The sequence below is a fragment of the Salvelinus fontinalis genome, chromosome 11 (assembly GCF_029448725.1).
Source record: "Salvelinus fontinalis isolate EN_2023a chromosome 11, ASM2944872v1, whole genome shotgun sequence".
In the NCBI taxonomy this organism is placed as follows: Eukaryota; Metazoa; Chordata; class Actinopteri; order Salmoniformes; family Salmonidae; genus Salvelinus; species Salvelinus fontinalis.
Window position 1 is genome coordinate 11,508,490 of NC_074675.1, and position 27,193 is coordinate 11,535,682.

At 42.8% G+C, this 27,193-nt stretch overlaps 1 protein-coding gene and 1 long non-coding RNA gene across 3 annotated transcripts; one reads left to right on the forward strand and one right to left on the reverse strand.

The window, feature by feature from the left end:
- Positions 1 to 262: 262 nt before the first annotated feature.
- Positions 263 to 9,212, forward strand: zgc:113263 (uncharacterized protein LOC503753 homolog). 2 transcript variants are annotated; one of them, XM_055937446.1, is made up of 23 exons: positions 263 to 651; positions 1,183 to 1,385; positions 1,584 to 1,688; positions 1,961 to 2,056; positions 2,159 to 2,269; positions 2,420 to 2,543; positions 2,704 to 3,088; positions 3,225 to 3,292; positions 3,386 to 3,638; positions 3,761 to 3,921; positions 4,156 to 4,378; positions 4,555 to 4,724; positions 4,951 to 5,200; positions 5,314 to 5,456; positions 5,646 to 5,907; positions 6,056 to 6,177; positions 6,256 to 6,490; positions 6,617 to 6,762; positions 6,947 to 7,193; positions 7,444 to 7,580; positions 7,688 to 7,931; positions 8,144 to 8,292; positions 8,386 to 9,212. In XM_055937446.1, exons 1-23 carry the CDS (start codon positions 621 to 623, stop codon positions 8,631 to 8,633), a joined length of 4,113 nt encoding a protein of 1,370 aa, XP_055793421.1. In that variant the 5' UTR covers positions 263 to 620; the 3' UTR covers positions 8,634 to 9,212. The 2 variants fall into 2 exon arrangements, with proteins under 2 accessions (XP_055793421.1, XP_055793422.1); XM_055937447.1 differs by having other exon boundaries at positions 2,761 to 3,088.
- Positions 9,213 to 19,975: 10,763 nt separating this feature from the next.
- On the reverse strand, positions 19,976 to 21,459 carry LOC129865036 (uncharacterized). Its single transcript, XR_008761304.1, has 2 exons — positions 21,323 to 21,459; positions 19,976 to 20,496 (listed from the first exon to the last, which is right to left on the reverse strand). It is a non-coding gene; the product is annotated as an uncharacterized LOC129865036 (long non-coding RNA).
- Positions 21,460 to 27,193: the final 5,734 nt, after the last annotated feature.

Consider the following 27,193-nt stretch of genomic DNA (forward strand, 5'->3'; position numbering starts at 1 on the left):
CGAAATTTACGGAGAAGGCCAAAACAAAGACAGTAAATACAGTATCACAGTTTGTAAATGGAGACACCCCCCCGCCCTCGAGTGTCATGGGTGTAATTCACACACACAACTGATTGTTTAAAGGGGATTAGCCATATATGGATGATTATATGGATAAATATGGATACATGATATATGGATAATTATATGTCTGTTTTGGCCTATATCTCCATAGGCCTTAAAATCAACCCGGAAGTGGCGGTGACTCCGCCTAGTGGCCTTCATTAGCAAAATCGGGCTATTGTGGTTCTCCACAACCAATGGGGGAATCAGGCTTCATGTGATCCGGACTAAAGCGGATTAGACCAGAATCTTTGTTTTCGGTCATCCAGGTTCAAACTGAGAGAAGCAGTCTCTCCTAATATTTCTGAATGATTTATGCGCGCAAAGATATCTACTTCGTCCTGCAGAATGATTATGATAATTCTGCACGTTTTTTATTAGAAATACATCCACATTTGACCAAGATAGCGTCAGAGCATTTTGGTTTGCGTTGACACTACTACCACAAGCTAAATAACATTGTTATTTAGATATATTTGCGACACTGTCGGATATTTTTTGAAAATTGGAAACAAGCAATGGAAAGAAGCCGTACAGAAAATTACAAAGGTGCGTGACTATTGAAATAATGATTTTCTTTCACCACCTGGGCAGTGTTTGGCCTACGTTTCTTATACACATCTGTTTGCGATCATTGCTTTATATACAACGTGTATATAGTGGAACTTTCCGAGTTTCCTCGTGCCGACCTGAATGCACCATTATAGAGTTGAGTGTAATGAATCTGCATTCTGGTGCCATCCTCGTGAACGTTTATCCTGCTGCTCATATTTAGTTTAGGCTATGTGCAATTTTTAAAGGCAAAAATTAAGATTACGTGTCCCATATGTTCACTAAACACAGAGGCTCACTACTAATTCATATTCTCAAATTACAGTATAAGCATGGGGTGGCTAAATAAATAATGTGGCATTGTTTTTGTCTTGAAGGGCCAGTAGAGGGCTCCCTTACACTAATGTTGGCCAGTCAGTCCTATGACGTAATGTCTTTGAAACAGCAAATACCCAATGAGCTGGTAGATCTTAGTAGTGTTTTTAATGTGTAAGTATAATTATTAGTATAATTATTTCTCTCTCACAGATCCCCTTCTATCAATTTCTTATTTACGGCTTTTGGCCCCACCCCTGCAACTTCTGTCAGCTGCTATGTGGCAAGTTGTGCAGAAAGGACTTGTCATGCATTATGGGATGCTGGAGGAGTTTGTCACCTCGGTGACAGAGATGGTTCCAGAGCTGCTGAGTTACCGGCAGAGGGCCCAACTCATCCTGGGACTGAGAGCCAGGGTTAGCATGTGTGTGGATGTGTGTGCATGGGTTTCTGCAGATGGATTTGTTTAGTGACTGAAATGTAGTTTATTTTTGTACATTTAGCTATTGCTAACAACCATATTAGTTCCCTCCAATCTGTCGAACAGTGGTTGATGGTGATAGCGTATCAAGAGCGCAGATGATAGCGTTGAAATACTTTTTTTGTGACCATAGCTGGTTCTGGAGTTGTGTCGTGGTGATCACCAAGTCGATCCTGAGACCATCCAGCCCCACCTGGAGAGAATCAAAGCTTCCATTACTACACCCAGGGACCACTGTGTGGGTGATTTACTATGCACATTAACCCACAGGCGGCTGGTGGCACCTTCATTGGGGAGAACGGGCTCATAGTAATGTCTGAAATGGCATAAATTGAATGGTAGCAAACACATGGTTACCATGTGTTATTCCATTCACTCTATTCCAGCAATTAATATGAGCCGTTCTCCCCTCAGCAGCCTCCTGTGCATAAAATACATTTAATCAATAGGAAGAAATACACACATATTTTGGGTAATTCATCTCCCGCGGTGTGTGTGTGCATGTTACAGGTGACTGATGCACAAGTAGAAAATTCCGGGGCCAATTTCTTGGAGCTGGTCCAAACCCTGCTACAAGACCCAGGTGTGAAAGAGCACTTCTTCCTGGTGAGATGATGACACTCTCCCTCATTTTCTCTCCCTCTCTCTCTCTCCCTCCCCCCTCTCACTCACGGTTCCATTTTTTTCTATGTCTTCTAACTCCCCCAGGAGGTGTTCCCAGTACAGTACGGCCAGAAGTATGACACAGCACTGGAGATTCTCCTGTGGGAGTTCCTCTCCAGACTGGAGGAGCTGCTGCCTGTACCAGACTTTGCACAGGTGCTACCATTGAACTCACCATTTTATTTCACATACGCACCTTGACTATCGCCTTCAGTTAGCCTTCAGAATACAGCATGTATTGTATTAAAATGTAACCTACCACTGCTAATGACCTACCACTGCTAATGACTAAGGGCTCTTTCTCAGATGGTGTCATGGCTTGATGGAGCCCCCTCAGTTCTGGATGAGTGTTTGCAATCAGCGACTCCGCCAGAGCAGATGAAGGCTTTAATTGAACATCACAGAAATCTTGGACACGTTGACGTAAAAGGTAAGGCTGGCTTAGTAGATAATTATGACTAATGAGTAATGATCTTTGCTACTGTATCACTTTGCTTTGATTGTTAGAATTATAAATGTATTATTTGACTGTAACTAAACGGGTGAGAAGTCGCAGTGATTTACTAAGCCTCATTCTCTATTTCTCTCAGACATTTGCTCTTTACCTATGGACGACTGCATCCTCTCCTCTCTGTCTCTCCCTCCAGTCACAAAACTGGGGACTACTGCTGACAAACATACTCAAAAACATCTGCAAGAGGCCACACCAATCTCAAACCATCCAAATAAAGAAGAGATTATTGAGATTCCCATTGACCAATCAAATCTGGAGACTGGCAAGAGGAGGATATCTGAGAGAACGAGACAGAAGCGAAATGAACAGAGGGACAGAATTGAAACGGATGAAATTGTGGAGGAGGGAACATCATTTTCAGCAAATGAGAGTAGGAGAGGGCAGACTCTGCCCTCGAAGAGGAAAATGAGCGACAGTTCGGAGGTTCCCCGGAAACGACAAGCAGATTCACCTCTGTTTCAGTAAGAACTGATATTGAAGTAGCTCATATTGGTGTGTCTCCCAGCATGCCTTTGATGTCATTCCATTTTTCCATTCCCCCTTGGGGAGGGAATTTTAAATCTGCTTTATGTACATTGCTGTGTTCCTCTTTTACAGGGATTCTCCAGTGAATATCGAATCTTCTAGTGACTCTCCTCTCATCTCGATATGGGGAGAGTACACAGGTGTGGAATCTCTGTTCATTCTGAATGAAATGTGAAATACAGTACATGGTAAAAGAAAATGCATAACAGTTTTACTTACCCTTTTGTGTCCAGAACCCCAAGGTGCTGCCTATCCCATGACGATTGACACCAAAGTCCCTTGGTCAGATGATGAGACTCTAAACCTCATAGACATTTGGGGAAAAGACTCTGTGCAGCGAGTTCTGAAAGGCTGTGTCAAAAATCGCCACGTGTTCACTCTCATTTCCAAAAACATGTCTGAGAGAGGCTACATGAGAACTGTAGAGCAGTGTCAGACCAGGATCAAACGATTGAAGAACAGCTTTCGTCAGTCTCTCCAGCAGAAGTGAGTACATTACAGAAGAACATTATATATTTATAATTATTATATATTTTTGTTTGTTATGGACAATATCCCTGGAATGTGCTTGTCTATATTCTCACACTGAAACCATTCCCTATATACAGAGTGGAGTGTAAATTTTATGACCAGCTAGAGCGAATACTTGGGAATGTGTCCCCCTTAACGGTTCCTGAGGTCACCTATGATGTTGAAGAGGTGACAGATGACCAGCTAGAAGACACTGATGATTGGGAGTTCCCTGGCCATTCTGGTCTAGAAGAGATGGGTATGGTCCGATTGTGCCTTTCTTGGTAAATCACATAATATTGGCTCTTGGAAAAGGGACTAATGTGTGTTTGCATGCAGCATGTTGCCCTCCACTTTACAAAGCGGTCATACTGCTTGAATATTAATACAGCTGATTTTACATTTGGAATGTGCAATGTGATTAATCTAAATCAATCAAGTGATTAATAATCAGTGATCACTGCTCTTGTGTTTGTCTCTATTTCCACTCAAGGAACCAGAAGTGTTCCCTGGACAGACTTGGAGACCCTCACCCTAATCAACATATGGGGAGATGACAAAATGCAGAGGGAATTGAGGGGTATGCATAGAAATGGGCACATTTTTGCTGTAATATCCCAAAAGATGTCTGCCCAGGGCTTTATCCGGACTGCAGAGCAGTGCCAGACGAGGGTTAAAAGACTGAAACGGAGTTTCCGACAGTGCTACGAGAACAAGTATGTCAGTTATAGTTTAACAATCATTTTCTTTGTGCATTGGGAGTCCCACAGGGATCTATGCTCGGGCCTTTACATTCTTGGTTGATATCCTGTGATGCCTTACATTTTGTCTATTTGAGCCAGACAAATTATTTGTTTTGAAAATGTGCTTTGTTGTCTTTCCCCAAACGCAGCATGAAAGGCAGAGAGCAAGTAGAATGCAAATTCTATGACCTACTGGAGAGAATACTGGGGAATGAGCTTCCCTCATACGTGGAGGTGTCAGAAAACTGTCTTGACATGGAGTCTAGAGAAGCATGGTCAGCAGACAACGAGTGCTCTGTTTACTCTTCCCAGGAGAGGGGTATGGTCACATTCTCTCTACTGGTTAACCAGTTCCTCTTTCACTACTAAACTATAATAAGATCAACTTGAAGGACTGGGAAGAAACTCAACCTAGCATATCTGACTCATTCTTTGATATCTGTGATACGAAGCCAGCAAGGTTTTAGGGATAAGGGTGAGTGGATGGTTTGGGATTGGGCCAATCTTTCTCACACACTCTTTCTCTTTGACTCTGATCCATCCAGAGGCTGTAGTGGGCGTGCCAGAGGACAGGAAGAAGATCCCCTGGGTGGATGGCGAGACGGTGATCCTCCTGGAGCTCTGGGGAGACGACACTGTGCAGCAGAACCTGAAGCGCTGTCCTCACAATGGTCACATATACTCAGAGATTTCGGAAAAGCTCAACATCCGTGGTTATCACAGAACTGCAGAGCAGTGCCACACCAGGATAAAGCGATTGAAAGCCAGCTATCGGCAGTGCCAGGAAACCATCAGGTAGTCATTGCATTTCAGCTTCTATTATTGATACATTCGCCATGTTGCTAATGTGAATTGGATTACAGATTTGATTCTAATTTTCAATCTCTCTCTACCTGTGCTCTTCCTAGTTCATCTGGATCTGAGCAGGTTGATTTTAAGTTTTACAATATTTTAGATCAAATACTTGAGAGGCAGCCTCCCTCTACCAGCACAGTGGTGACAGACTTGACCATTGACATATCAGAGGAATCAAACAGTGACTCACTTCAAGGTAAGAGTTCAGCTCATTTCAAACTTATGCAAACTTTCTATTAACACCTAGCATGGCTATGTCAGATTGAACCCTGTTTGTTATGTATTTAACTACTGGTTCTGCTGTAGTTGCCGTCCCCTCAACACAAGTTCCTTTGCCAAGTCTTAACAGGGACACTTTCATGTTATTGGGCTGTTTTGTATTTAGAGTCTACAGAAGCGGACAACTACACCACTTCTGAGAGGATCACACCAGGCTCATGGTCAGATCCTGAGACCCTGGCCCTCATTGACATCTGGGGGGAGGACGAGGTTCAGAGGGTGCTGAGAGACTTTGTCCACAACGGCCCTGTCTACATGGACATATCAGAAAAGATGCATGACCAAGGGTACTCCAAGACCCCAGAGCAGTGTCGTTGGAAAGTCAAGTCCTTGAGGAACAACTTCCGTCAGTGCTACGACAGGAAAAAGTATGTGTGTACAAAACGGGTTTAAATTGGACCCTTTATGTTGATTTTCATTTGCAGAAACATACAAATAAGTGTATAATCTAACCCATAGCTACAATTCTGCATCTCAATTTTTTAAATGGCTTCCTTTTCTGTCTGCTGTTTTCAGATGTGGAAGAAAGGGACTGGAATACAAGTTTTACAATCAGTTGGAGCGAATACTTGGGCATGAAGCGGCCTCCATTGATGAGTATGATGAAAGAGACGATCAAATAGTAGACCAGGACACAGGTACGGTGCTAATACAGACAGTTATCTGTTAACACTGAAGACACTGGATGTTTCCAATGTATATGTCTCCCGGAGCAGGTGCTGATGGGATGAGACACACCCCATGGTCAGAGCCAGAGACGCTGGCCCTCATTGAGCTGTGGGGGAACGAGGAGGTCCAGACGAGCCTCCGAGGTTGCGTCCGCAACGGGCACATTTTCGCCGACATAGCAGAGAAGCTGGCCACCATGGGGCACTTCAAAACGGCTGACCAGTGCCACTCGAGGATTAAGCGGCTGAGGAAAACCTACCGACGGTGTCTCAACAGCAGGGCGTAAGTGGAAAAAACAGATTATTTGTGGTTAAGGCGAGTCATGGTGCCTAAATTGGGACCTGTTACAAATGAACCCTTCACCTCCCACTGTTCTCCACCTCCCTCTACCTCTGGTCGTACCTACAGAAACGGAGGGGAGCCCTTACTCTTCAGATACTACAGGTTCCTGGAGCCGGTGCTCGGCAACGACACGCTCTCCCTCAATGCAGAGATTGTTGATTTGTGTGATGACTTCAATCCAAATCCCACTGAGGAACCAGATCAGGAAATGGGTATGGTGCCTCCTCATTATCCTTACCCTCGAAGTCTAATGTTATTAGGGCCCTGTGTTTTTCCTGTGTCAGTGCCAACAGTTGTTTATCTTGGTCAGGTAAAATCAGGACCCTAGTCATAATCAATCTTCAAATATGTACTTAGTAGCCACCTAAAGCCTCCCAAAAACATATTTTTTTGAAGGCCAGGGCTCAGTCAGTTACGCTGTGGCGGAGTCCAGCAGAAAGATGCCCTGGTCCGATCGGGAGACCCAGGCTCTGCTGGAGGTCTGGGGTGAGGACCATGTGCAGCTCTCCCTCCGCGGCTGCTTGAAGAACAGACACGTGTTTGAATACATCTCACGGAGGATGACGGCCCAGGGGTTCATCAGGACGGCTGAGCAGTGCCACACCCGCATCAAGCGACTCAAGGCCAGCTTCCACCATGACAAGTGAATGCAAAGGATTTATAACTACCATTTCATGTCTAGTTATTTACTCTATAAATTACACCACATCATCGGATATAAATTGATGCAATATCTTTAAGTCAACTAATCAATGCTTTACTTAATTTCATCACATTAGTAAACAATGTAATTGCAGTTTTGTTTTTATCACTCTTATTGTTACATAGTACATGTGGTCAGAGGATATGATGATTCAACTGAAATTAAATTGTCTAATCTTCCCTTTCCTCAGAAGGGAATGTAAGTTCTACGACCAGATGGAGGAGATTTTCTCAAGGGAGCTCAACGTTGATAGTTTGGCCGAAGATTCGTTAGACAATGAGGAAGCTGCTGTCTGGGAGTCTACACTTGAAGTTGACCAAAAGAAAGGTAAAGCAAAGCCGTACCATACCTTTAAATGTTCTATGAGTTGTCTTACTTCAACTAACCCCCTTCCCATTGTAAACAATGTGTTCATTGAGTGTCTTTGTCTTCAGCTAGCCGTCCTTTAACTGACGGCTCCAAGTTCCCCTGGAGCGACAGTGAGACCCAGGTCCTCCTCAGTATCTGGGGGAGTGACGAGGTCCAGGAGGATCTGAAGGGCTGCACCAAAAACAGACACATTTTCACTGAGATCTCTCAGGCCATGGCCAATGAGGGCTACCTGAGGACAGCCGAACAGTGCCAGTCTAGAGTGAAGCGGCTAAAGGCCAACTTCCGCCAGTTCTGCGAGAGCAAACAGTAAGCCATGGGGGAAAAGATATGGATTTGAAATTGATACCCACTATTTATAATTGTGAATTGATTACGAAGACTCCATACTGATGGAACAGTTGTGTATTCATGGCCAGAGGTTTTCCATGCTCATGTTAGATAAGCAAAGCTCATTAACTAACCAGATATGAGGAATAAGCATTGCATCAACAACCAAATGTGATGTTCTATTTTCCCAGGATTGGAGGGGAAAAAGTGGAGTGCAAATTCTACGATCAGTTTGTGCAAATATTCGGGAACAAGTATCTATCCTGTGACTCTCTGGCTGAGGAATCAAACGGCGCCACAGACATGGGAGAGGTCCCAGGTGACCAAGTCCAAGGAACAGGTAAGGGAAACAATCTCCTAATCTCTGTACAGTAAATACTGTTTTTACGTTATACTATCAACGTTGGGCCTTTGTTTACTTTTTTTTTTTCAGTCTCTCCAGAATCAGAGAGCTGTCCATCACCGTGGGAACTAGATCTCCCCTGGAGCATTGAGGAGACTGAAGCCCTCCTTGACATGTGGGGCAGTGACAGAATCCAAGAGGTCCTGAGGGGAAACACTGAACTGGAACACATTTATACAGAGATCTCTCAAATGATGGCTGACCAGGGCTTCATGAAAACAGCAGAGCAGTGCCAGACGAGGGCAACGCAACTGAACCTGAGTATTATTCCAATCTGACCACGAGGAAGCATTAGTGTTATCTGAAGACAGTTTTGTAGAGCCACAGGAAAGATGCAATGACTCAACAATGACTTCTGGAAAAGAGGTGTATAAACAATTACAATGACCTGTGTCTCCTGTCTCCTGCGTTGTTTTCGGAGAGGTACTGTATTCTATCAAAGAGGCAGTGTTGCTATGTTGGATATTGCTGAAGAGACTCAACATCCATCCCACTTTTCTTTGTCGGAAAACAGACACGTATTTAACCTTTGTATCGGTGCTTAAATCTAAGTGTAATGGACAGAATGTTTTTTGTCACTAAAAGTGCACGTGTGTTGTGACATATGGACCTATTCACGGAACTTAACGAAGCAACATATTTTAAAGGGATTGGCTTGAGTGAATTCTCTAACGAGAATTGGTCAAAACCACATGACATTCTGAACATCTAGTTTTTTTCCGTTATTATTTGCCAAACAAAAGGCTCTATATTTGTATATTTTATGTAAATTTGTGTTTTAGTAAACTCTGTGCTTTTAGGCATTTTTTCCAGTGAGTCACATTAGATTAAATTCCTTTTTGTGGAGTTTGATTTGCTGTTTGGCTACTGTATCATTTCTGTTACTGTGGTATATCTTTCTCTTAATGTGTTATAACATCTATCTAGGTTCACCGAAACACTGAGGTTTCTGTTGTTACCAGCTCGAACCACTGGGGAGAGATTGAGACCAAATCCTATTTTATCCTCAACAGATTGTCTGTAGCAGAGCCTCACAGTAAGAAGCCACTTGAATTCTAGAAGCACAGGCACCTACTTTTTGCTTACTCATATATTATTTTTAGAAACCACGGTGAGATAGCCTTTGAAACAAATTCTGTTCTCAGCATTCATTGATGGTGTTCGCTGTTCCTCGGAACATCATTTGCATAGAGAGGAGACTTTGCATAGCCAGCACATGCTTCAGTGCTCTGGTAGTGTTTATAGCCTTGTGAGTTTAACACTTCATGACTGAGAGCTGTCCTTCATGACAACAGAACCCACAACAACCATGACTTCTATCACCATCACCATCTTCATCTGGACACTTGCCCTCTGTCTCCAAGGTAATATATTTTACAGAAAATGACCCTAACAATATAAAGTCATTATTTTATACAGTACTGGACAAATGAATGAACAATTACATTCTAAATATACATAGCATCTCTGTTTCAGAGTCCAGAGGCCAGGTCACAGTGACCCAGACTCCTGCAGTGAAAGCTGTTTCAGTGGGTCACTCAGTCAGTCTCAGCTGTAAGACCAGCAGTGCTGTATACAGTAACAGCAATGGACACTTTTTGAACTGGTATCAACAGAAACCTGGAGGAGCTCCTAAACTCCTAATATACTGGTCTAAAACCCTTCAGTCTGGGACTCCATCTAGATTCAGTGGCAGTGGATCTGGGAGTGACTTCACTCTGACCATCAGTGGAGTCCAGGCTGAAGATGCAGGAGATTACTACTGTCAGAGTTTACACTACCCCAACAGTGTCTGGGTGTTCACACAGTGATACAGAGCCGTACAAAAACCTCCCTCAGTCAGACTGCACAGTGACTGTACTGCTACAGCTGGGAACTACTGCAGGTGCTGAGGGGGAAGAGACAGTGACATGAAACACTGATCAGTAGAGGAGGTCAACTTTGAAAACAGTTAGTATCATACAAATCACACGTTTTCCAACGTCGTCATCATCGCCCTCCTCATCGTAATCATCATCGTCATTATTATCATCATCATCACTGCAACTTGTTATATTGGTCATGAACTGAAAGTGTATATAAAAGTTATTCGTAGTTTTGGAAGACAATACCAGTCCATATGCAGAGTAAGATGTACAGAAGTAAAAAGAAAAGTATCAGCCCCCCAAACCAATTCCCTACATGCACTTCACCACCAGTTATTGATGTGATCATCTAGCATGTATTAACCCTTTTCATGAGCTGTTAGATCTGTCAGACATGATGCTGGGCTCAAACATGACACATTGATGTAGAGACACACACTGTTATCATAAAGTATAATATCCATGTTATCTGTCATTAATTACATGGTGGCATATCTGTTATGTCCCCCCCCTGAATCCACCATAGAGGTTAAAACCAGTCGACCCCCTCACTTCTGGCCCAGTCCAGGGTATTTCAGGCAGTGAAACTGTTCAACTGCTAGACTGGTCGCTGTGGGAGTAAAACTGAGATTTGCATAGACAGGGCTGGTTGGTTCTGCTTGTCCCAAAACAGCTGCACTATCACCAGATGTTCACTCTGTCCCCAGGGGGTTAGAGGTAGCGAAGACCAGGGAAAATAGAATGGAAACGCGTAGACCACACATTGTTGAAAACCATTGAAAAAATATCTAATTTAATAAAATCATATTAGGAATTAAACATTACAAATATACAGTTGACGTCGGAAGTTTACATACACCTTAGCCAAATACATTTAAATACAGTTTTTCACAATTCCTGACATTTAATCATAGTAAAAAGTCCCTGTCTTAGGTCAGTTAGGATCACCATTATTTTAAGATTGTCAAATATCAGAATAACAGTAGAGAGAATTATTTATTTCAGCTTTTATTTCTTTCATCACATTCCCAGTGGGTCAGAAGTTTACATACACCCCATTAGTATTTGGTAGTGAAGGGGGTTCACCTAGGGGTCATGATAGGTGCTGTACCAAATGTTTGATGTATTATTATAATTGATTATGCTTATGTTGTATTAATAGAAGGGGGGGGGGTTATAAGACCCCACCCTCCTTACATTTATAGGGTTCTAGACTACAGATTAACAATATATATTCATTATAGAGGTGTAGAATTGTACCACAGCTGTTTTCTGGTCTCTTTTTCTCTTATAAAGAGACCCCTCTGAGAAATGTGTGACTGTGAAGACAGAACTCTGCAGGGGAGTGTAAGAGATTAGTTAGACATTCCACTATACATCAACTTGGACATTTACTGTTAAGCTTTTAGATAGCAATATAGACAAAAGTTTTAGTGTTGAGTAGGCATGTCGTTGGTCTCATGAGTAAAAGATAATGACATAGGCAGTGACATCACTAGGGCTGGACTTTGGGTTTAATAAAATAACTTGGGACCTTTTCTTTGATGCAGAACTGACTCGGAAACATGCTTTATGTTCCTGTTGTCAACTTCTGTTTGCAATTGCATTAATAAAGGTTTTTGAATGATTTAATTGAAGATATTGTCATAATGCTAATTTTACCAATGAGCCAATGATTGACAAGGAACAAGGAAACGAACCACAACAGTAGCATTGCCTTTAAATTGTTTAACTTGCGTCAAACTTTTCGGGTAGTCTTCCACAAGCTTCCCACAATAAGTTGGGTGAATTTTGGCCCATTACTCCTGACAGAGCTGGTGCAACTGAGTCAGTTTTGTAGGCCTCCTTGCTCGCACACACTTTTTCAGTTCTGCCCACAAATGTTCTATAGGATTGAGGTCAGGGCTTTGTGATGGCCACTTCAATACCTTGACTTTGTTGTCCTTAAGCCATTTTGCCACAACTTTGGAAGTATGCTTGAGGTCATTGTCCATTTGGAAGACCCGTTTGCGACCAAGATTTAACTTCCTGACTGATGTGTCGAGATGTTGCTGCAATATATCCACATCATTTTCCTCCCTCATGATGCCGTCTATTTTGTGAAGTGCACCAGTCCCTCCTGCAGCAAAGCACCCCCAGAACATAATGCTGCCACCCCCGTGCTTCACGGTTGGGATGGTGTTCTTCGGCTTGCAAGCGTCCCCCTTTTTCCTCCATACACAACGGTGGTCATTATGGCCAAACAGTTCTATTTTTGTTTAATCAGACCAGAGGAGATTTATCCAAAAAGTACGATCTTTGTCCCCATGTGCAGTTGCAAACCATAGTCTGGCTTTTTTATGGCGGTTTTGGAGCAGTGGCTTTCCTGAGCGGTATGACGGCTGCGTGGTCCCATGGTGTTTATACTTGCGTTCTATTGTTTGTACAGATGAACGTGGTACCTTCAGGCGTTTGGAAATTGCTCCCAAGGATGAACAAGACTTGTGGAGGTTTACAATTTTTTTCTGAGGTCTTGGCTGATTTCTTTTGATTTTCCCATGATGTCAAGCAAAGAGGCACTGAGTTTGAAGGTAGCCCTTGAAATACATCAACAGGTACATCTCCAATTGACTCAAATTATGTCAATTAGCCTACCAGAAGCTCCTAAAGCCATGACATAATTTTCTGGAATTTTCCAAATTGTTTAAAGGCATAGTCAACTTCGTGTATGTACACTTCTGACCCACTGGAATTGTGATACGGTAAGTTATAAGTGAAATAATCTGTCTGTTAACAATTGTTGGAAAAATTACTTCTGTCATGCACCAAGTAGATGTCCTAACCAACTTGTCAAAACTATAGTTTGTTATTAACAAGAAATGTGTGGAGTGAAAAACTAGTTTTAATCACTCCAACATAAGTGTATGTAAACTTCCAATTTCAACTGTTTATGTTATGGAAAGCAACTGTTTAGCAGTGTGAGTTCTGAGAGCAGATCTTAGAGGTTTATTTTTTATTATTGCTACATAAGGTTGGTGGTGTGTGAACAATTCTCTCACTTCGGTGACTCTGCCCTCTACCAATCTGTCCACAGACATTATTAAAAAGAAACAACCTGAAAGTCTTAACTCTGGAGAAGATAACATCTCATAACGTTGTTAATTTGCATGGTTACATTTGGTTTTAATGAGAGAATACAAAAGTGGACTTACTTTATAGCACCAGTTTTGTGCCGCTTCCAAAAGTCCACCGCAATGATTCATGCTGGTGAAGTCCTTCACATAAGAGTGAGCACATTCACACACAGAGCACTACCACCTCATTACCACCTTAACAGTACTGAAATACTAGTACACTACAATAGGGACTGATAGTACTGAACTACTAGTATAACACAATACTGCCCAATAAAGGCAAAACACATGAACTATGTGAAACATTTTTACTGCAAAATCTGAGTTCAAAGTATTATTCTGTATAGACAGACATCAATTTCTGATAACCCATTCTATATTCTGATCAAGCGGCTTGATTTTGTGTCAAGAAACTAAATATCACATTAATCAGATAATATACCTGGCCATTACAACAGATCAAAGATTTTTTACGAAATTCGCCTTTGTAGGGCAGAATAGCGACTGATAATCCTGAAGTACTAGTTTAATACAATAGAGACTGTCACGGTCATTCTTTATTTAAAGAATGAACACTGAACAAAATAACAAAACGAACCGTGAAGCTAATATGGCTAGAGCAGACAGGCAACTAAACATAGAATAAGAACCCACAAAACCAAAAGGGAAAATGGCAACCTAAATATGATCCCCAATCAGAGACAACGATAAACAGCTGCCTCTGATTGGGAACCAATTCAGGCCACCATAGACATACATATTCCTAGACTTACCAACACCCCTAGACATACAGAAAACCCTAGACAATACAAAACAAGCATACCCACCCTCGTCACACCCTGACCTAACCAAAATAATAAAGAAAACATAGATAACTAAGGTCAGGGCGTGACAGAGACTGATCGTACTGAAGTACTAGTATAATACAATAGGGAATGATAGTACTGAAGTACTAGTATAATACAATAGGGACTGATAATCATAAAGTACTAGTATAATACAATTGGGACTGATAGTTCTGGGTTATGAATATAGTCCACTGAAGAATGCAGATAATTAAATGTTCGTCTTGAATCACTGATTTACATTAGTAGTTATTTAAAACATGATGAAATAATCTGAATCATCTGAATCATAGTTAACAGTTGGATGTGGGTCCTTACCAGGAAGAATATTTACATAGGACACTTTGCTTTGGCAGCAAATGCTTCAATGCACTGGGAGTGTTCATAGCCCTGTGAGTTTAACACTTCATGACTGAGAGCTGTCCTTCATAACAACAGAACTTTAACAATGACTTTTATTGTGAGCTTTGTGTGGATACTGATGTATTTTTTTCAAGGTATGATTTACATTCTGTTGGTCTAAAATCAGTTTATTATTTAAATGTTTCATCTTAATTTAGTCTCAAATTGAGAAAATGAGACTTTAGTTTAGACAACATGACCAAATGTTCTCTGAGATCTTAAATATTTCTGTTTCAGAATCCAGAGGACAGGTCGCTGCGACGCCAGATTCCTGCAGTGAAAACTGTTCTTCCAGGACAGACAGTCTCTCTGAACTGTAAAACCAGCAGTGATGTATATAACAATCTAGACTGGTACCAACAGAAATCTGGAGGAGCTCCTAAACTCCTTATTTACTATGCTACAACACTTCAGTCTGGGACGCCATCTAGATTCAGTGGTAGTGGATCTGGGAGTGACTTCACTCTGACCATCAGTGGAGTTCTGACTGAAGATGCAGGAGATTACTACTGTCAGAGTTTCCACAATGGTCCAGGTTTCACACAGTGATACAGAGCTGTACAAAAACCTCCCTCAGTCAGACTGCACAGTGACTGTACTGCTACAGCTGGGACCTGCTGCAGGTGCTGAGGGGAGGAGATGATCCAGTATAATGACACAGAACTATAAGCATTTCTGAACTGAAAACACCCATAGGTCCAGACTACATACAGATGTCTTCCCTTTTGCTATGTCAAACAAACCTTTAATTAACATTATAGACAATAAGTTGAATGGACTCCGTCTATGTGAAATAATGCAAGGTCCCCCAGTCACTGCAAGGTCCCCCAGTCAGGTAGTAAGTTTCAAGCAAAGATTCAAACATATTTACTGAGATGATATAACATGATCATAACCCATCAAAACAACCTGAGGTTCTGTCATAGAAGAGACTGTCACGTTCCTGACCTGTTTTCCTTTTTCTTGTATTTATTTAGTTGGTCAGGGCGTGAGTTGGGTGGGTTTGTCTATGTTTGATTTTCTATGTTGGGATGTTTGTGTTCGGCCGGGTATGATTCTCAATCAGAGACAGCTGTCAATCGTTGTCCCTGATTGAGAATCATACTTAGGCAGCCTGGGTTTCACGTGTGTTTTGTGGGTGTTTGTTTCCGTGTCTGTGTTTGTTGCACCACACGGTACTGTATCGGTTTATGCACTTCGTTTATTTGTTTTGTAATTCAGTATTCAGTTTCGTTTTAATAAATCATTATGAACACTAACCACTCTGCGTATTGGTCCGATCCGTCTCGCCTCTCCTCGTCCGAGGAGGAGGAAGAATATGATGATAGCCGTAACAGAAACACCCACCACCAATGGACCAAGCGGAGTGGAGAAGGGCGGCAACAGCAGCGGAAAAAAAACCAGGACTCCTGGACTTGGGAAGAGATTCTAGACGGCAAAGGACCCTGGGCTCAGCCAGGGGAATATCGCCGTCCCAAGGCGGAGTTGGAGGCAGCGAAGGCAGAGAGGCGCTGGTATGAGGAGGCAGCGCGGCGACGCGGTTGGGAGCCCGAGAGTCAGACCCAAACATTTATTGGGGGGGGCACACGCGGAGTGTGGCAAAGCTGGGTAGGATACCTGAGCCAACTCCCCGTGCTTACCGTGGAATGAGAGGGCGTCGTACTGGTCAGACACCGTGTTATGCGGTAAAGCGCACGGTGTCCCCAGTACGCGTGCTTAGCCCAGTGTGGGCTATTCCACCTCGCCGCACTGGTAGGGCTATGTTGGGCATCGAGCCGGGTGCCATGAAGCCGGCCCAACATATCTGGCCTCCAGTACGTCTCCTCGGGCCGGCGTACATGGCACCAGCCTTACAGATGGTGTCCCCGGTTCGCCAGCATAGCCCAGTGCGGGCTATTCCACCTCGCCGCACTGGCAGGGCTACGGGGAACATTCAACCTGGCAGGGTTGGGGAGGCTCGGTGCTCAAGTGCGCGTGTCCTCCTTCACGGTCCGGTATACCCGGTGCCACCTCCACGTACCAGTCCTCCGGTGGCAGCCCCCCGCACCAGGCTGTCTCTCCGGATTCTCTCTCCAGCTGCTCCCACCTGTCCAGCGTTGTCAGAGCCTTCCTCCTCTCCAGCGCAGCCTGAGTCTGAACTGCCTGCCTTCCCAGCGCTGTCTGAACTGCCTGCCTTCCCAGCGCTGTCTGAACTGCCTGCCTTCCCAGCGCTGTCTGAACTGCCTGCCTTCCCAGCGCTGTCTGAACTGCCTGCCTTCCCAGCGCTGTCTGAACTGTCTGCCTGCCCAGCGCTGTCCGTCTGTTCCGAGCCGTCAGAGCTTCCCGTCTGTACTGAGCCTTCAGAGCCGTCCAGCCAGGACCAGCCAGAGCCGTCCAGCCAGGACCAGCCAGAGCCGTCCAGCCAGGACCAGCCTGAGCCGTCCAGCCAGGAGCTGCCAGAGCCGTCCAGCCAGGAGCTGCCAGAGCCGTCCAGCCAGGAGCCGCCAGAGCCGTCCAGCCAGGAGCCGCCAGAGCCAGCCAACCAGGAGCCGCCAGAGCCAGCCAGCCAGGATCCGCCAGAGCCAGCCAGCCAGGATTCGCCAGAGCCAGCCAGCCAGGATCCGCCAGAGCCAGCCAGCCAGGATCCGCCAGAGCCAGCCAGCCAGGATCCGCCAGAGCCAGCCAGCCAGGATTCGCCCCTCAGTCCGGTGCTGTCCCTCAGTCCGGAGCTGCCCCTCAGTCCGGTGCTGCCCTTTGGTATAGTGGGATTGACATGGAGGGTGGCCATTGGGAGGAGGCCACGGAAGCGGGGTTTGACTATTGTGGGGTGGGGACCACGACCAGCGCCAGAGCCGCCACCGTGGACAGACGCCCACCCAGACCCTCCCCTAGAGTTTATGCTGGTGCGCCCGGAGTTCGCACCTTAAGGGGGGGTTATGTCACGTTCCTGACCTGTTTTCCTTTTTCTTGTATTTATTTAGTTGGTCAGGGCGTGAGTTGGGTGGGTTTGTCTATGTTTGATTTTCTATGTTGGGATGTTTGTGTTCGGCCGGGTATGATTCTCAATCAGAGACAGCTGTCAATCGTTGTCCCTGATTGAGAATCATACTTAGGCAGCCTGGGTTTCACGTGTGTTTTGTGGGTGTTTGTTTCCGTGTCTGTGTTTGTTGCACCACACGGTACTGTATCGGTTTATGCACTTCGTTTATTTGTTTTGTAATTCAGTATTCAGTTTCGTTTTAATAAATCATTATGAACACTAACCACTCTGCGTATTGGTCCGATCCGTCTCGCCTCTCCTCGTCCGAGGAGGAAGAATAGGACGATAGCCGTAACATCAACTTTGAATATGTTTAGAAAGCATCATTCAGATCACATGTTCCCCATCATCATCATCCTCATTATCATCCCCATCATCATCATCATCATTATAGTGCACCTATTAAAGTTATTTAAAGTTTTGAAATACCCACAACACCAGTCCAATATGCAAATGTTTTTATTTATTTAACTAGGCAAGACAGTTATGAACAAATTCGCATCAGCCCCCTAGATACAATCCCCATATTATACACCTCACAACCAGATATTGATGTGATCATCTAGCATTATATTAATTATTTTGATGAGCAGGTTACTGACTGTTAGATCTGTGAATGAGACATGATGCTGGGTTCAGGCATTAGACATATCTACATTATGTATAATATACATTTTGTCTGTCATAGATGACATGTTGGAATATCTGTTATTGTACCCTCCCTGAATCCACCATGGAGGTTCAAACCAGTCTACTCCCTCACATCTGGCCCAGTCCATGGTACTTTAGGCAGTGAAACAGGTCAACTGCTAGACTGGAAGCTGTAAGAGTGAAACTGAGATTTACATAGACAGGGCTGGTTGGTTCTGCTTGTCCCAGAATAGAGCAGCACTGTCACCAGATGATCACTCTGTTCCCTCACTCTGTTCCCAGGGGGTTGGAGGTACAGAAGACCAGGGGGGAAATAATGGAAAAGTGTAGACTACACATTATTGAAAACAATTGCTAAAACATCTAATATAATAAAATCACATTAGGAATTAAACATTATAGATACATTGCATTCTGAAAGTATTCAGACCCTTTACTCTGTACTTTGTTGAAACACCTTTGGCAGCGATTACAGCTCCGAGTCTTCTTAGGTATGACGCTACAAGCTTGGCACACCTGTGTTTGGAGAATTTCTCCCATTGTTCTCTCCACTCAAGCTCTGTCAGGTTGAATGGGGAGCGTCACTGCACAGCTATTTTCAGGTCTCTCCAGAGATGTTCGATCGGGTTCAAGCTCTGGCTGGGCCACTCAAGGACATTCAGAGACTTGTCCCGAAGCCACTCCTGCGTTGTCTTAGCTGGTGGAGTGCTGCAGAGATGGTTGTCCTTCTCCCATCTCCACAGACGAACTCTGGAGCTTTATCAGAGTGACCATCGGGTTCTTGGTCACCTCCCCGACCAAGGCCTTTCTCCCCCGATTGCTCAGTTTGGATTGGCAGTGAGCTCTAGGAAGAGTCTTGGTGGTTCTAAACTTCTTCCATTTAAGAATGATGGAGGCCACTGTGTTCTTGGGGACCTTCAATGCTGCAGAAATGTTTTAGTACCCTTCCCCAGATCTGTGCCTCGACACAATCCTGTCTCTAACGTAACAAAATGTGGAAAAAGGAAGCCGTCTGAACACTTTCCGAATGCACTGTATATATGTTATGGAAGGTAACTGTTGAGCAGTGTGAGTTCTATGACGACCCTCCCACTCTGTCTGTCGAATTATTTGCTCTTGTTTTCCTTAATAGGATGTCGGTGGGCGGAGCGGGAGGGTGGTCAGCAAAGTGGGACACACCTGGGCCCGGGTGTGTCCCGGGATAAATACACCTTTTCCCCATTCATTGAGGAGACTCTCTATATGCAGACACACTGTTGGATTTGGTTGTGGCATTTTTGTGGACGTTTTGTTTGTTTATTTGTTTGTTTGTTTGTTTGTTTGCTTGGGCACCTTTCAACACCCCTCATTATCACCATCTATGCACGCAACCACTAACTTACACTACTGATTACTGACTGCACACACCATTGTTAATTGTAAATAGTTTACTTTAGTTAATAAATATATTTTTGTTATTCCTTATCTCTACGTTGTCTCCCTTTTTGTTACGGGCTCTGAGCCGGTTCGTGACAGTTCTGAGAGCAGATCTTAGAGGTTTATTATCAAATATCACAAATTATTCTCGCTGGTATTGGTGCTGCAGTAAAACAGGATCATTCATTTGTAGAAATGATTGCAGAGTATTCGTTAAATCAGATGCCCTTTTATATAAATTAGTATGAAATGTGCTTCCTATTCATGAGATAGTAATCACTGAAATGATCATTAAAGTAACTCTTATGGTTATATTTCAATTAAAACAAGCTTTATTTGAACTCAGAAGCAAGATGACATTTACATCTTAATCACAAAATACTTCATTCAGCACACAACACTAAAGATATTATTCACTACTATACTTTAACATTCAGCTCTAAAACACTAATGTTTCCTTCACCAGCACCATGTGGGGACTCTAGCCTCCTACAATGGCTTCTCCGGTCACTAGACACTACAGTGACTTTTCCGGAAGGCGGCCGAATCACTGGTGTCGTCATGGGCGACCCTGCAAGTGTACACCTCTCCCTCTTCCCAGCGTGCCTTGCTCAGGGTCAGGGTGCTGCTGCGGCTGTAGTGGCCGCCCTTCTCTTCTTCTGTGGTGGTCAGGACCCCCTCCTTCACCTCCTCCCCATCCACCTCCCAGCTCACCATCGCCCCCTGGGGGGAGTAGTCACTCAGCAGGCAGGCCAGTGTGGCCGAACCCCCAGAGAGCTGCTCAGAGGACGGGGGGAGCAGAGACACTGTGGGTCTGATAGAGGGACCAGCTGGAGGAGAGGAGAGGCAATACACACAGGATAAACAACTACTTACAGTACCAAGGACAACAAAACACTTAACCTATAACGATAAAGGCAAAAATAAACTCTGAAAATATTTTTAGACAAAACAATCCATCAGATAAATGTATGTTACATTCATGCTCTACAGTTTAACCCACCAAGAACAACACAATACTAGGAGGGGGTTTCCTGGAAACAGATGAAGACTAGTCCTAGACTAAAGATTACTTTCAATGAAGATTATCCATTGAGCTAGGTTTTTAGTCCAGGACTAAGCTTAATGTGTTTGGCAAACCATCCCTAAGTCTACAAAGACATGCAGTAAACAGATTTATATTCAGATATAATAATCAGATTTACTATTCAAATTGTTAATCTCCATATAAATTTTGTCAAATCCACCCTGAGACGCAAGCCAAAATGGCCTCAAAATACTATTTAAAACTCTAGATGAGGTTCCCCTTTAAACCATGTCAGTGTTAACGTGTACTATGAATACAATACAAAGTGTTGTTTTTATCATAGAAATAGTAGTTGCTACATCTCGACAGAACAATGAGCTGATATGCAATACTGTATATCAAAATGTCCTCTTTTTAAATCACATGTTAGAATATAAACTTGGTGGTACGTGAACAATTCTCTCACTTTGGTGACTCTGCCATTTACCAATCTACCTATCTGTCCCCAGTAATCTCTAAAAAGATATAGCCTTGAAGTATTTATTCTGGAGAAGATGATAACTTCTCAGAACGTTGTTCATAGTATGATTACATTTTGTTTAAATGAGAGAAGACAAAAATGGACTTACTTTTCAGCACTAGTTTTGTGCCGCTTCCAAAAGTCCACCACAATGATTCATAATGGTGAAGTCACCGTACAAAAACCTCCATCACACAAGAGTGGGCAGGCACCTTGACACACAGAGCACTCTCAGTCCCACCCTGAATACTGAAGTGCTAGTGTAATACAATATAGACAGTTAGTACTGAAGTGCTAGTGTAATACAATAATGGCAAATCTTCCAAATCTGACTTTAAAGTAATTTCCTGTATAGACAGAGAGCAATTTCTGATAAACAACTGTCAACTGTCTTGTTATTGTGTCAGAAAACTATATACCACGTTAATCAGGGAATATACTTGCCATTACAACAGATAAAAGATTTTTGACCAGTTTCATTGTTACTGAGATTTGCCTTTGCAGGGCAGAATTGGGACTGATAATTCTGAAGTACTAGTAGAATAGAATAGGGACTGATAGTACTGAAGTACTAGTATAATACAATAGAGACTGTTAGTACTGAAGTACGAGTATAATACAATAGAGACTGATAGTACTAAACTACTAATATAATACAATAGAGACTGATTGTACTCAAGTACTAGTATAACTCAAAAGGGACTGATAGTACTGAAGTACTAGAATAATACAATAGGGACTGATAGTTCTGGGTTATGAGTATAAATCACTGACACTTAGATAATTACATTTTGCTCTTAGATCACATTTACAGCATACGTTATTTAAAACACAATGAAATATTCTGCATAATCTGTATGTAGTTACATAGCTATCAGTTATGAATGTAGGTACTACCAGTAAAACTATTTACATATGACAGTTTGCATTGGCAGCACATGCTTGAGTGCTCTGGGAGTGTTTATATCCCTGTGAGTTTAACACTTCATGACTGAGAGCTATCCTTCATGACAACAGAACCCACAACAACCATGACTTTTATCACCATCTTCATCTGGACACTTGCCCTCTGTCTCCAAGGTAATATATTTTACAGAAAATTACCCTGACTGTAGTTACCTAACCTTATTAAAGTAAATACCATTATGTTATTGTAAAGTCATTATTTTGTAAAGCAATGAGCAAATTAATGCACGATTTAATGTTAATTACATTTATTTTTCAGAGTCCAGAGGCCAGGTCACTGTGACTCAGACTCCTGCAGTGAAAACTAATTCAGTTGGTGACTTAGTCAGGCTCAGCTGTAAGACCAGCAGTGCAGTATACAGTGATACACATGGACAGAGGTTGGCCTGGTATCAACAGAAACTCGGAGAATCTCCTAAACTCCTTACATATTTCATTAGTACCCGTGACTCTGGGATACCATCTAGATTCAGTGGTAGTGGATCTGGGAGTGACTTCACTCTGACCATCAGTGGAGTCCAGGCTGAAGATGCAGGAGATTACTACTGTCAGAGTTTACACTACCCCAACAGTGTCTGGGTGTTCACACAGTGATACAGAGCCGTACAAAAACCTCCCTCAGTCAGACTGCACAGTGACTGTACTGCTACAACTGGGACCTACTGCAGGTGCTGAAGGGGAAGAGACAGTACCATGGAACACTGACTAGCAAGGAAACCTTGAATAAGGGTAGAAAGTGTCATTTAAATCAAATGTTCTCCTTCATCATCATCATCATCATCATGGTTGTGACTCATATTTGTCATGACCTGAAAGATCATCTAAAAGTTATTTGAGGTTTTGAAAACGCAACACCAGTCCAAAGGCAAAGTAAGAAGTAAAACAAAAGGTGTTATGACCTCAACATTAGTTCAACGTTACAATCACTTCAGCCCCCAAAACAATGGAGCTCATGACCAAATGTCTGACTGAAATGGATTTGATTTTCCAAGATTATATGAACTATTTTCAATATGCAGGTTCCTGACTGTTAGATCTGTGAATGAGACATGATGCTGGGTTCAAACATGAGACACTATCTACATAAAGTATAATTTCCATTTTATCTGTCATTAATTACATGGTGACATATCTGTTATGTCTACCTCCCTGAATCCACCATAGAGGTTAAACCAGTCCACTCCCTCACATCTGGTCCAGTCCAGGGTATTGCAGGCAGTGAAACTGTTCAACTGTTAGACTGATAGCTGTCAGAGGATAAGGGCACAAGACGAGACCCAGATGCAGACACAGGAGGCAGATGGTTTGAGTCTTTATTTATTATAATCCAAAAGGGTAGGCAAGAGAATGGTCGTGGACAGGCAAAAGGTCAAAACCAGTTCAGAGTCCAGGAGGTACAGAGTGGCAGGCAGGCTCGAGGTCAAGGCAGGCAGAATGGTCAGGAAGGCGGGTACAGAGTCCAGAATCAGGCAAGGGTCAGAACCGGGAGGACTAGCAAAAAGAGAACAGAAAAAGAATGAGCACAGCAAACCACGCTGGTTGACTTGAACATATAAGTCGAACTGGCACAGAGAAACAGGGAACACAGGGATAAATACACCGGGGGAAATCTAGAGGGGGTGGAGACAATCACAAGGACAGGTGAAACAGATCAGGGCGTGACACAGAGTGAAACTGAGATTTGCATAGACAGGGCCGGGTGGTTCTGCTTGTCCCAGAATAGAGCAGCACTGTCACCATATTAGCAATTAAACATTAGAATGTTATGGTATGGAAAGTAACTGTTTAGCAGTGTGAGTTCTGAGAGCAGATCTTAGAGGTTTATCACCAAATATCACAAATTGTTCTTACTGGTATTGGTGCTACAGTATAACAGGATCATTCAGTTGTAGAATGATTGCAGAGTATTTGTTGGATCTGACTCACTTTTAATTCTGTTTGAAATTATGAGAGTAGCTATATGCTACAATAATGAAATAATGAAGCTGATTCATGTAAATTAGTATGAAATGTGCTGCCTATTTATGAGATAGTGATGACTGGAATCATGATTAAATTAACTCTTTCTGTATATTTTCTCCAATCAAAACAATGTATTTAAACTCTGAGTCAAGAAGACATGCACAACTTACTCTCAAAATAGTTCATTTAGCACACAGCACTACTGTATAATCCTATATTATATAGTCTACAATATAATAGAGGAGAGGAGAGACAATACACATAGGATAAACAACTAGCTACAGTACTGAGAACAACCGACAACAACAAAACACAATCTATAAAGATAAAGGCAAAAATAAACTCTGAAAATATTTATTGTCAAAACAATCCATCAGATGTATGTTACATTCATGCTCTACAGTTTATCCCACCAAGAACAACAAAACACTAGGATGGGGTTGAAGACGAGTCCTAAAATAACTTTCAATGAAGATTATTCATTGAGCTTGCTTTTTAGTCCAGGACTAGGCTTAATGTGTTTTGCAAACCACCCCTAAATCTACAAAGACATGCAGTAAACTGATATCTGTCACGCTCGTCGTTGGAATGAGGTGAGGACCAAGTAAGTGGTAAGGGTTCATCATTATATTTATTAAACAGAGAACACTAAACAAAATAACAAAGGAGAACGAAACGCAAGAGTTCTGTAAGTTGCAAACAAAAACACTAAACAGAAAATAATCACTCACACCACACAGGTGTGAAAAGGCTAGCTAAGTATGATTCTCAATCAGAGACAACGAACGACACCTGCCTCTGATTGAGAACCATACCAGGCCAAACACAAAACCACAACCTAGAAAAAAGAACATAGACTACCCACCCAACTCACGCCCTGACCATACTAAAACAAAGACATAACAAAAAAAACTAAGGTCAGAACGTGACAATATCACACATTCAGATTTAATAATCAGATTTACTATTCACAGTGTAAATCTCCATATCAATTTTGTCAAATCTACTCAGAGACACAAGACAAAATGACCTCAAAATACTATTCAAAACTATAGATGAGGTTCCTTTTAAACCATGTCAGTGTTAATATCTACCATGAAAATAATACAAATTGTTGCTTATATTATAGAAATAGTAATAGCTACAACTCGACAGAACAATGAGCTGACATGCAATACTGTATGTCAAAATGTGCTCTTTTTAAATTGCAAGTTAGAATATATTATATTTCCAAATAAACTTGGTGGTATTCTTTCACTTCGGTGACTCTGCCCTCTACCAATCTACCAATCTGTCCGTAGAAATCTCTAGAAAATACATAGCCTAAAAGTCTTTCCTCTGGAGAAGATGATAACATCTCATTACGTTGTTCAATAGCGTGATTACATTTTGTTTAATCAGAGAAGAAAGACAAAAGTTATTTTTTGTGCCGCTTCCAAAAGTCTCCCACAGTGATTCATTCAGGTGTCTCTGTACAAAAACCTCCTTCACACAAGAGTAGGATTCTTCACACACACAGCACTCGCAGTTCCACCCTAATAATAGTGAATAATGGCGCTGGAGGAGATGGCTGCCGTTATTTTTTACATAATGTTTCAGCCACCGTCTCTTATGACCGAATAGAGCTTCTGGTGTTCAGAACAGCGATTACTAACCTCGTACTGGATGAAGACTTTTTCTTTAACGTGTCGGACATTGAAGGATTTACTTCAGACACTGAACAAGGCCCAAAACCCTGTCAATTGCATGAAGAAGAGACAGAGATATAGGGTTCGTAGGTCAGGGTGCCTTGTAAGAATCCGAGGGCGAGTGGGTAACCCGCCTCTACCATCGATCCTATTAGCCAACATGCAACCATTGGATAATAAACTGGATGATCTCAAATCAAGACTATCCTACTAACAGGACATTAAAAACGGTAATATCTTATGTTTCACCGAGTTGTTGATGAACGACGACATGGATATCATACAACTGGCTGGGTTATCCGTGCATCGGCAATATAGAACAGCTGCCTCCGGTAAGAAAAGGGGTGGCTGTCTGTGTCTATTTGTCAATAACAGCTGGTACACACAATCTAATATGAATGAAGTCTCAAAATTGTGCTCGCCTGAGGTAGAGTATCGCATGATAAGCTGTAGACCACACTATTTACCAAGATAGTTTTCATCTATATTTTTCATAGCTGTCTATTTACCACCACAAATCGATGCTGGCACTAAGACCGCACCCATAAGCAAACTAGAAAATGCTCAACCAGCGGCGGCGCTCCTAGTGGCAGGGGACTTTAATGCATTGAAACCTACATCCATTTTACTTCATTTCTACCAGTATGTTACATGTGCAACCAGAGGAAAAAAACTCCAGACCACCTTCACTCCACACACAGAGATGCGTACAAAGCTCTCTCTTGCCCACCATTTGGCAAATCTGACCATAACACTATCATCCTGATTCCTGCGTACAAGCAAAAACTAAAGCATGAAGTACCAGTGACTCGCTCAGTATGGAAGTGGTCAGATGATGCAGATGCTAAGCACCAGGACTGTTTTGCTAGCACAGACTGGAATAACTTCCGGGATTCTTCCGATGGCATTGAGGAGTACACCACATCAGTCACTGGCTTTATCAATAAGTGCATCGATGACGTTGTCCCCACAGTGAACGTACGTACATACCCCAACCAGAAGCCATGGATTACAGGCAAAATCCGCACTGAGCTAAAGGTAGAGCTGTCGCTTTCAAGGAGCGGGACTCTAACCCAGACGCTTATAAGAAATCCCGCTATTCCCTCCGACGAACAATCAAACAGGCAAAGTGTCAATACAAGACTAAGATTGAATCCTTCTACACCGGCTCCAATGCTCGTCGGATGTGGCAGGGCTTGCAAACTATTACGGACTACGAATGGAAGCACAGCCGTGAGATGCCCAGTGACACGAGCCTACCAAACAAGCTACTTCTATACACGCTTCGAGGCAAGCAACACTAAATCATGCATTAGAGCAGCAGCTGTTCCGGACAACTGTGTGATCACGCTCTCCGCAGCCGA